General features: G+C 45.0%; 3 protein-coding genes across 3 annotated transcripts; 2 read left to right on the top strand and 1 right to left on the bottom strand.

Moving 5' to 3' along the window:
- The first annotated feature begins 246 nt into the window (after window positions 1-246).
- Window positions 247-3176, top strand: LOC124701928 (mitochondrial phosphate carrier protein 3, mitochondrial-like). Its single transcript, XM_047234028.1, has 6 exons — window positions 247-554; window positions 644-1005; window positions 1102-1145; window positions 2521-2735; window positions 2842-2966; window positions 3064-3176. The coding sequence occupies exons 1-6, from the start codon at window positions 264-266 to the stop codon at window positions 3140-3142; spliced, it is 1116 nt and encodes a 371-aa protein (XP_047089984.1). The 5' UTR covers window positions 247-263; the 3' UTR covers window positions 3143-3176.
- Window positions 3177-4362: 1186 nt separating this feature from the next.
- Window positions 4363-4881, top strand: LOC124701930 (histone H4). Its single transcript, XM_047234029.1, has one exon. The coding sequence runs from the start codon at window positions 4407-4409 to the stop codon at window positions 4716-4718; it is 312 nt and encodes a 103-aa protein (XP_047089985.1). The 5' UTR covers window positions 4363-4406; the 3' UTR covers window positions 4719-4881.
- A 765-nt stretch (window positions 4882-5646) lies between these two features.
- On the bottom strand, window positions 5647-9471 carry LOC124697501 (splicing factor 3A subunit 2-like). The gene is made up of 7 exons (XM_047230085.1): window positions 9317-9471; window positions 9054-9223; window positions 7789-7865; window positions 6526-6591; window positions 6357-6431; window positions 6198-6272; window positions 5647-6106 (listed from the first exon to the last, which is right to left on the bottom strand). Exons 1-7 carry the CDS (start codon window positions 9466-9468, stop codon window positions 5759-5761), a joined length of 963 nt encoding a protein of 320 aa, XP_047086041.1. The 5' UTR covers window positions 9469-9471; the 3' UTR covers window positions 5647-5758.
- Window positions 9472-10708: the final 1237 nt, after the last annotated feature.

Genomic DNA, 10708 nt, shown 5'->3' with positions numbered 1-10708 from the left:
AATCTCGCGTCGGCGTCCCCACGAAGAAGAAAAAAAGCAGCAGCCGCCGCCGCCGCGCGCAGCACACGGTCCGCACGCCGCTTCGCGCGTTCGCCAGCCGCCGGTGCGGCGGAAGAGGGCTCAGGGATTCCCAGCTCAGCTCAGCTCGCGAAGCCCTGGAGCCGCGGCCTTCGCCCGAGCCCCCCTCCCCGCTGCTCCCCCTACCATGCTCGTCCCCGCCCGCGACGACCTCCCGTGCACTCGCCCCCAGCTCCCAGCCCCGCATGACGAGCCGCGACAAGGCCGGCTGCCCCACGGCCACGCTGCCGCTCGACCGCCTCCTGGCCTCGCTCGCCGCCAACGTGGAGCAGCTCGGCAAGAGGTGGGAGATCGCCGTCCGCGACCAGAGGGCGAAGGAAATCAAGAAGATGGAGGGGAGGAAGGCGGAGATGGCGCCGGCGGTGGAGCTGCACACGCCGCTCTTCTACGCCACCTGCGCCCTCGGCGGGGTCCTCAGCACCGGCCTCACCCACCTCGCCGTCACGCCGCTCGACCTCGTCAAGTGCAATATGCAGGTCTCTGACAGATGCTCCCTTTGTTGCTGTGTCCCAATCATTTCTTCCTCACCACAAATATCCAATGGAATTGCTTTCCTCAATTCCAGGTTGACCCTAACAAGTACAGGGACATCTCATCCGGCTTCGGTGTGCTGCTCCAAGAGCAAGGTCTTGGTGGGTTCTTCAAAGGCTGGATGGCCACGCTGGTTGGGTACAGTAGTCAGGGAGCCTGCAAGTTTGGGTTCTACGAGTACTTCAAGAAGTGCTACTCGGACATGGCTGGCCCCGAGAATGCTGACAGGTTGAAAACCGTCATCTACCTTGCCGCATCCGCGTCGGCCGAGGTGATTGCAGATATAGCTCTCTGCCCCATGGAGGCCGTCAAGGTTCGGATCCAGACACAGCCTGGGTTTGCTCGATGCCTGACCGATGGGCTTCCCAAGCTTGTCCAGTCCGAAGGTGCCTTTGGGTATAGATACTGCAATTCTTGTATTGCTTACTGTGTTAAAATTAGTTCCATTCAAGGTACTTCACAACACTCTTTAACGCCATGTGGTAATTTCAGGCTTTACAAGGGAATACTTCCTCTCTGGGGCCGCCAGATTCCTTGTGAGTCAAACTGATAACCATCTATCTTTTCCCATTGTATGTGTGTATGCTAAGGGTTAAGTATAGTAGTACATACTAATGGGCAAAACTATAGTAGCAGTGTTGAACATTTGATACCAGAATCTTCTATGAGCTATTTTCAGTCTCAAACAATTTTAGAGCCTATGGTATTGTGTGCGGAGAATATTTGAGACTGCTATAGGGTGGAAATAGTTTCAGAACGCCCACAAAACTGAGCTAGCCAAATGCCGGTGCTCATTTTCTATAGATCAACACTATATAAAGTCTGCCACTACCTAACATCTGTAATTTAGACCTAGTTTGCAGCCCATGCTCCACCATAAAAAGCCTAGTTGGTTTTATTTGCTTCCTTTTATGGAATATGTTAAATACTACTGTTATACACAATTTTGAAGTAGAATTAATTATCATGACTACCATGAGGCAACCCAAGTTTTTATGATTCATGTACTCCCTCAGTCCCATGAAGGTTGTCTGATACATCAAAATTTTGACAAATCTCAGATAACTTCCATGGGACGGAGGGAGTACTTGATTCCTCCTTGTAGTGTAATCCAGACCATATATAGTTAACATGACACTTCATTATTATTGGGAAAATAAGGGTCTACATTTGAACCCTATGCTCTAGCAAAAGTTCACTTTTCAACCCTGAACCCTGAATTGCAATCATGAGCTATCAAAACCCTCCTGCAACCTTGGAGTATTTCACAAGTGATTTCAGTTGACGTGAATACAAAGCGTTCAACACTTCATTAAACGAATCAGTTGAGTGAACAGATGGGTAATTGGCATGTGGACTTGTGGAGTAGTGAGAGCTCAATGTGGTTTTAACCCTGACCTTTCCTGTCCAGTCATCGTGAGCTGATTCATTTGATGACGTGGCAGTGACATAGACGTGGCAAACACGTGGTGTTCAAGCCGGCTGAAGAAACTTCTGAAATCACCTGAGATTGTAAAGTGAACGGTTTTTAGTTCAGGCCTACATTTCAGAATTCAGATAGTCTAAAAATACAGGGTTGAAGCCTTGAAGGGTGGACTTCTACAAGGGTTCGAGAAAACATGGGTTTTATTGCATTATTGTCGGAACTTAAAGCCATGTGCAAATATATCAATTATTTGTGTGTTATGTAAATTTGTTTGCTAGTTTTTGGCCAATTGCTATCCATGAAAAGATATGAAAAACATGACGGCAATTGGCAAATGACAAAAGATAGAAAAATAATTGGTTCAGTACCGTGCTTATGGATGTAGTACTTGATTGTTTAACATGGTTGTGCAACAGTTTGTGCAGCCATATTATACTCTTTATGTTAAGGTGCGCACTCTGATTACTTTCTCCATTACCTTGCAGACACTATGATGAAATTTGCTTGCTTTGAGACCATTGTTGAGATGGTGTACAAGCATGCTGTCCCAAAACCAAAAGACGAATGCAGTAAGCCACTCCAACTAGCAGTGAGTTTTGCAGGGGGGTACATCGCTGGAGTCTTGTGTGCTGCTGTCTCTCATCCTGCAGACAACCTGGTGTCTTTCCTCAACAATGCAAAGGGAGCAACTGTGGCAGATGTAAGCCCAACTCTACATCTTACACCATCTGACTGTCAGATATTATTCATGTATAGTATTACTATTATTTATCGTGCTGGTTATGACCAGTGACTTGCACTTCCAGGCTATAACAACCCTTGGGTTGTGGGGTCTTTTCACCCGTGGCCTTCCGCTCCGAATTATTATGGTTGGCACTCTTACTGGAGCGCAATGGGCAACATACGACGCGTTTAAAGTATTTGTTGGACTGTAAGTACACGTTCTTTTGAATCCATGCATCTCTGCCATCATCGACAATTTATGCCACAGTATCAAATTATCTCATTGCTTGTGATTAATTCTCCAGGCCAACATCCGGGGGAGTCAGCTCTAGTTATCATGCTACCCCTACTTTGTGCCAAGTCGATCATGAAAAGCAGAACTGACCGTTGGCAGGAAGGTTTTGTGCTGAGCTACCGGCACCCTTCAGCTGCTCTAATCCTTGCAAGAGCTCCAGCATCGGAGGATGAAGTGTTAAATGAATGTTGTGACACTCTGTTAGAAGATTAGAAATTTTCACTTTCAAGGGGTTTTTGTTGCTACCTCTTGGAGGTCGGAACTAGTGTAATGAACTGAACAAGCTTCAGAGATTTACCAGGCAGATTGGCACAATGGTCTGAATATATTTGGCACATAATGGCCTCCTTTGCCCTTGTCCTGTCTTCCTTGTTTGTGCAACCTGCATTATCAAAGAATGGAACATAAGGGCACGTACAATGGGGTGATGTCAGCCTTCCCTTAGAGCTGCCACGTAAGATTTTTGTTGAGTTGGAGAAGAGAGAAAAGAGAAAAAGAAGGTTGTCTTCCCATAGCTAAGGGTGATCTCTTAGAAAATAAGAGAAGACCAGTTTCACCATTGTATGACATGTCTTCCCTTAGCAACATGATTTTCTACCAAAATTAATTAATTATCATTAACTGTAAAGGATAATAATAATAAAAGATAATGCATTGTACATGTTATAACTATTGCCTGCTCTAGATGATGTTGAGGGCTAAGGGAAGACGTTATACATGCCCTAAGAACTCAAAGAAAGATGTTAAAATAAAAAGAGAATTTGATTAATGTTTTTTTAGGGAAGACCATCATAGTTAGCGTTAGTATGGATTGATAGTTTCTCCCTCTGATCCATAATAAATGTCGCAGTTTCAGTAGAACTACTAAATCAGCGGATGCTACATCAAATAATTCGAGGAATGCTTCAGTTCCAAAACCCAGCTAACTTCACCGATGTAAATTGAGAACTTTTTTTTTAGATAAAACTGAGAACTTCATGATAAAGCCCACAATATCCTACTGCCCAACATATCCAACCCAGCCGAACACGAGCCCACTCCTCAAAAGTAACCCAACTTCTCCCTCCACACCCTCAAAAAAATCTCTTGTCCACGTCACCGATCCGGCCTCTCCCCCTGCCAACCAATCACGTCACTCGTCTCAAATCACGCGGATCGCTCCGCCTCCTTCCCCCGTCCCGGAATCCAACCCGTCCATCTCAATCCAACGGACGAAGACGCGCCTCCATTTCCACCACCGCGCTCGCCCACCCGTATAAAATACCTCGCCCACCCCGCAGTCCTACCACACCAAAATTTCCCCAATCCCCAATCCCTTCTTCTCCGACCTCCTCCCATCCTCAGCAGCCAGCAATGTCGGGCCGCGGCAAGGGAGGCAAGGGGCTCGGCAAGGGCGGCGCCAAGCGCCACCGCAAGGTGCTCCGCGACAACATCCAGGGCATCACCAAGCCGGCGATCCGCCGCCTGGCGCGCCGTGGCGGCGTCAAGCGCATCTCCGGCCTCATCTACGAGGAGACCCGCGGCGTGCTCAAGATCTTCCTCGAGAACGTCATCCGCGACGCCGTCACCTACACCGAGCACGCCCGCCGCAAGACCGTCACCGCCATGGACGTCGTCTACGCGCTCAAGCGCCAGGGACGCACCCTCTACGGCTTCGGGGGCTGAAGCCTGAGGGGGGACCCGTCGGGGTGTCTATCTGTCGGCGTGTGCTTAGGGTCGTTAGGGTTTCGGTTCTGTGCGTGAGTTGTTTGGGAGCGATGGCATGTAGTAGTGATGGAATTTGTTGCATATGGATGGATGGATGAATGAATGGATCTGGTGTTTCTAGTACATGTCTGATTTGCCATTCTGATTGAATGAATATAATGTCTCCGCCTTTTGTTTGTCCTGAAATGTTTTCTTCATCGAGTGTATCATTTGATCCTTGTTCCCAATCCTCTTAAGCGAGCTCATTGCTTGTCGATTGTTTGTGTTGTTACAGCGTTTATCTTTCATTTGACACAATCTGTAACTGTGCAATCACCAGTTTTAGCTTCTGTATGCACATAACAAGATCCAGTCCAAATAATTGTGCCTCCAGCAGCATGCTTTTGACCAGTTTCAGTCAAGTTGTCGTGCAACTAGGCTCATGTAACGGACATTCTTTACAATCTTTCTCCTGTAAGGTACTTTCTGTTAGAAATTTCATGTCAAGTTTGTACGAGGTTACAGGAAGTGTTTCCAGCAACGACATGCAAACCCTGCCAACTAATTTGGAACGGAAGGACATGAACGGTTCAGTTTATGGGTTCAAGATAATGGCAACATATTCTGAGGAAACTCATGGATTGAAGAAACAAATTATGTTGTGCAGCAAGAGCATGTTACGGCAAATTGCTTCACAAGCAGGTTGGAGCATGAAGCTCATTAAATCTTCCGAACCTATTCAGTATTAATTCGAACAACATTTGGCTTTGTCCAGGGGTCTGAAGTTCCGCACTATCCAACAGGAATACATGATAATGCGTAAAAGACAAATTTCCATAGAGAAGCACTGACAAGTAACAACACATAGATTGAATGTTTTGCTTGAAAACAGAACAATGTAACAGCTTACAGTACAATAAAGTCTCAGAAAACAATGTAGGCGCATATGGCAACAAGCCGGTTCAGATAAAGCAAGTGTTCAAAATTTGTAGCCTGATTGTGGTTGCCACTCTGATCACCTACTGCTGAGGCCCAGGAAAGCCTTGCATCGGAGGGCGTGACGGAGGCGCCCCAGGAGTGAAGTTAGCCATTGCACCACCAGAAGGAGGTGGAGGTGGTATTGATCGCGGAGGACCATTTGCAATCGGAGGTGGAGGTGGTGGAGGTTGAAAGCCGTTCATTGGTGGTGGCGGGATCCTATGGGGCATCCCCATAGGTGCATGCGGTGGAGGTGGTGGTGGAACCTGTGGATGGGATGGTGGCCTTGGAGGAGCACCAGGAGGGCCTTCTGTCCCATTTGGAACAGTGCCAGGAGCAGCTGGTTGTCTGTTAGCCTCCGGTGGTCTTGGCTTGAAGTATAGTTGCATCTGTTTCCAGAAACAAATCAAAGGTTGTGAAACCAATAGTGCTTATAAAGGCAGCTAAACAAAACGGCAAAACATGTATAGAGAAACTCACAACGTACGACTTCTTGTCTGGATCCCAATATGAGAAAAACTTGTCTGTTGATTTGTCAATCTCTGTGCTTGGTATCTGCAAAAAATGAACATTTATCAGTACACATTCATTTGCCAATACATCTGATGCCTTGGCAGCAAAAATTTGGAAGAGATGCACCTTAAATCCAATGGTTTCGTAGGGATCTGCCGCGAAAAGTAGATATTGAAAATTCTTGTCCCAAGATTGGATTTTCTATACAACAATAGTGGTATGTTAGCACATGGGAGAGTACAACAGTAAAGCAACATATATCAGGTTGATCATGCTCGCGGATCAGTTTTCTCACCTGTTCATATGACGCCATGAAACGGTGCCTTGGCTTGCTATTATCTTCGATTTCTTGGTACTCAATCTGAACAAAATATAAAAATTTATCAGTTTACTACTCCAGTGTACAGACTTATCAAATGTTCATACGAGAAGAATTAATAAGGGACATATTTTTAGGCCCAACAATCTGTGGGTAAACTGGCTGATTACTTGGCTATGGGTTACTATTCTGAATGCAGTATCAATTCAAATAAGGCTAATTTATCAAAAGATAAATTTCTAGATACAATTGTAAAATTAGTTTTCCCATGTGATGTAGGTGAAACTGAACAAGGAACACACATTAACTTAAATATGGAAATGAATCTAACTTAACTGGTATCACTATAAGATCCTTGGCGTATGTAATTCAGATACCTACATGTCATAACATGAAATGAAAAAATGTACAAAAAATGTCTCTACATATGGGAAGATGGTAAAGTGAACTTATTAGACGTGGATTTCACTATAATCATGTACTCCCTCCGTTTCCCATGAAACATGTCTTAACTTTGTCTAAATTTGGATGTATAGTGTCTAGATACATCCAAATTTAGACAAAGTTCTTTTGAGACCTTGGATGTATAGTGCTTCCGTTGGCGTTATGCTCTTTTGAGACCTTGGAGGTGGCCACGACACCCCCGCCACCACAGTTGGATCCTTGCCAGTCCCTCGCCTCTTTGGACTGTGGAGCAGTGTTGGCGCCTAGTTCTGAGGCTCTTTTTGCAAAAGAGCTTTGCGGCTTGCTCGCTAGTTTGGAGGCGGCTAGCCCTGGATATGGCAAGGACATTGACTGCGTCTTGGCGGGAAAGGCCTCAGAGGAATTGATCAGGAGGGTGGAGAAGCCTCTCAGGAAAGTATCTATCAGGAGCATAAGAAGGAAGAGGGTCGTTTGATTAGTTGTTGGACTATTTTTTGGTTGTCATGACCAGACGTTGTGCTCTTGGGTGTCGGTTCTAGTTGGTTTAGAGGTTGCATCCTTTTATTGCTTTTTCTCTTGTGGGTGTGCTGTTGGTATGGGCTTGGCCATATTGTTGTAGGTTTTCGCTCGGTTTTCTCCTAAAAACTGAGCAAGTTCTTCTTAATTAATAGATGAGGCAAAGCTTTTGCCTCCGTTTCAAAAAAAAAAAAAAAAACTAGACAAAGTTAAGACATCTTTTATGGGCCGGAGGGAGTACAAGATACTGAATTGACTGACTTCAAGCAAAAGATAAATACAAAGACGATGAATACTAACCTCGAAAAGAAATGAGTGTTGCTTCGTGTCAGGATCATACTGTTTAGTTACTGTATACCCAGGTCTGCCAATCTTAACTGCACAGCAAGGAAACATAGTTATGAGTCATATGACTTGTGAAGATAGCTAGCAAGAAAACATAATTATGTGCAGATAATAGGATAGCATAACTGTAATACCACAATGGAAAGAATATAAGGGCCTTAATAGCTTGCACGAGAACAACACCCTTGATGTTTTAACATTTAAGGAATTGGTAGAACAAAAATTAAGCCTAACTTCCTATAGATTTGTCAGTCTTGTCAAAACGACTTTTGGGAAATTGCTGTACCACAGGATCCATGCTTATGCCCCAAATCCCTGTTAGTACAGTAACACCAAAGAGCATAGAACTGCTGTTTGAATAGTCCATAGTGATTTTACAAGGCCTTTTATCTGGATTTGGAGACAATCCGACCAACCCAATACTGAACTTAGAAAACATTTCAGGCCCCTTCTGCTAGGGATCTTTGATTATTAAACTGGCTATTTACTTTTCACTATTGCCTTATCAATACATCAATACTGCACCTAATAGTGGACACCATGTTTTAAAAGAATACATCATCAGGACATGTTCAGTGTTCAAATACTAATCAATGGTTACTGCAATACAGAAAGTAGATTCTCTTGTTCCCTAAGGGTATAAAACTAGTATCTAAAGACACACCTAAATAGCAGGCGAAGAATGAATATCATGCTATTGAAAAGCTAATGTTCACATTCTGTTAACCACTAAAATCGGCCTCTTATTCTCATGCCTATTTTTTTCAGAAAACACCAAAGCATGGTACAAGATTGATAAATGGCAGTGCAAAGTTTGACACTCTCCGGATTCACAATTATACACACCCATCCTGCACACAATCCACAACCATCGTGTTCGCGCTAATGAATATCCCAAGAACGTGATGAATTCACATCAAGATGGAACTTCAAATACCACCAAAATCTTCACCAGTAATCCACTGATATAAGCATTGTGTCACTTAGAACGTCAAAATCGGCCATATCAAAAGGAACAGACACAAGGTTATATGTGGATATGGTTCGCTCTACAAGTACCCCGAACAAACCTAGTACAATAACGGTCGGTAACCAAATTTCATAAACATAGTTCAAGCACCTGCAGAACGAGAATAAGCAGGCCCAAGATAGTGGAACCATTGCAAGGAGAACCTTAAATCTAGCCGGGCAAAAACAGAGGGGGCTAAAAGCTCACGCACCAGACTTGCGGGGCCCGACCTTGCGCTTGTTCGGCTGGGGCTGCGCGGGCGCGTCCTTGGCCTCGCGGGCGGCGCGCTTGGCGAGGTTGGTCTGGTGCCGCTTCCCCTGCGTGTGCGCCAGGTAGTTCCCCTCGTTGTTGTGCAGCGTCAGGCAGAGTTTGCACTCGTAGCTTCACACAGAGGAAAAAAAAAGCGGAATCAGCAGGCCGGGCGACGCGAATCGAGAGCACGGAGAATCTAGGGTTTTGGGTGGGGAGGGGTACCTGCCGAGATGGTTGCGCATGAAGTAGGGGTCCTTGGCGAGGTCGATGGTCTCCATGGCGAGGCGGCGGAGGCGCTCCCGCCGGTCGATGGCCTCATTCTGGGCGGTGGCGGCGCCGCCGCTGCCGGGCTTGGAGCCCCACTCGCGATCCATGGCGTCTGCTCTGCTCGGCCGCCTCTCGAGTAGTCGAGTGTTGTCAAGTAGACACGCCCGTGTTGTTCGATAATATTTCCGGGTCTACTCGGTTTGCCCCTGAATCGGCCCGAGCCCTTACCGACCCGGTTGAGCTACGGCATCTTGTTTGGATGGGCTTTACCTGGGCTTTGGTTTGAAAAAGAAAAAACGAAACCCAATCAACACGAGTTTAAAAAAAACGTACTAAAAAACACTATAGAAAAAAAAACTGTTGTTCATATAAAGAAGACATAAATTTTGCATGTAAAAAAAGAAGGATCGGTGCCACCTGAGCCGGGAACTATCAAGATAAAAAAAAAACGCATGCAAGCTTTATTAAAACTACCATGTCCAGCGGTACTAGTCTAGTTGTTCGTGACCACCCGAGTAATATGATCAGAGCCTCTGGTACGACGAACACATAACGAATGGCGTGACCATGGAGGCGTTGGCCATCCGATAGGGAGGTGGACTTGCGGCGGAGAGAAGCTACAACCAAGTGATTATAGAGAGCGATTCTCAACTCGCTGTGAACCTTTGTAATGGTGGTGAAATCATGGCTATGTACCAGTAGGTTAGGGAGTTTGGTAGATGACCTGGACTTTTGGCTCTCGGGTGCAGACGCACCCTATATACTCCAAAAAAATGTAGTAATTTCAAATAAAATCAAAAAAATTCGAATCCTTTTGGAAATCAAAGATAATTAAGTATTGTACTCGTATAAATTTGTTTGGCCAAGAAATGTTTCACATTGACTTCAGAAAAAAAAAACAAATCTATGACAAATATAGCGTGAATAGTACTTTAATATAGGACCTCCAAGTATGTTTTTTTCACCCAGGAAATAAGAGAAGTTATTCCATGGTGAATCTTTCGTATACGAGTACAATACATGTTCATCTTTGATTCCCAAAAAGATTTGAATTTTTTGACCTTTTTCTGAATTACTATTTTTTTTAATATAGGGTGCGCTTGCTCCCAGGTTCACCCATGCAATTTCGGTTTGGTAGAGCCCTTTCTAGCTTTAGTATTATTTTTGTTGGGCGCGAAGAAAACATAACTGCACACTTATGCGCTAATCAAGCTAGTGTTGATTGGAAAAAATGCCTGTGAATTCTATAACACTGGTTTTCTTGCTGATACTTTTGGGAGTTATTGTAATCCTGTCAGTTCATCTATAAAACTCTTAGAAGTCGCAAAAAAAACCCATAAAGTTAGC

This window comes from Lolium rigidum, chromosome 3, assembly GCF_022539505.1.
Source record: "Lolium rigidum isolate FL_2022 chromosome 3, APGP_CSIRO_Lrig_0.1, whole genome shotgun sequence".
NCBI lineage: Eukaryota > Viridiplantae > Streptophyta > Magnoliopsida > Poales > Poaceae > Lolium > Lolium rigidum.
The sequence above is the reverse complement of the archived record's forward strand: the minus strand, read 5'-3'. Positions and strand labels throughout refer to the sequence as shown.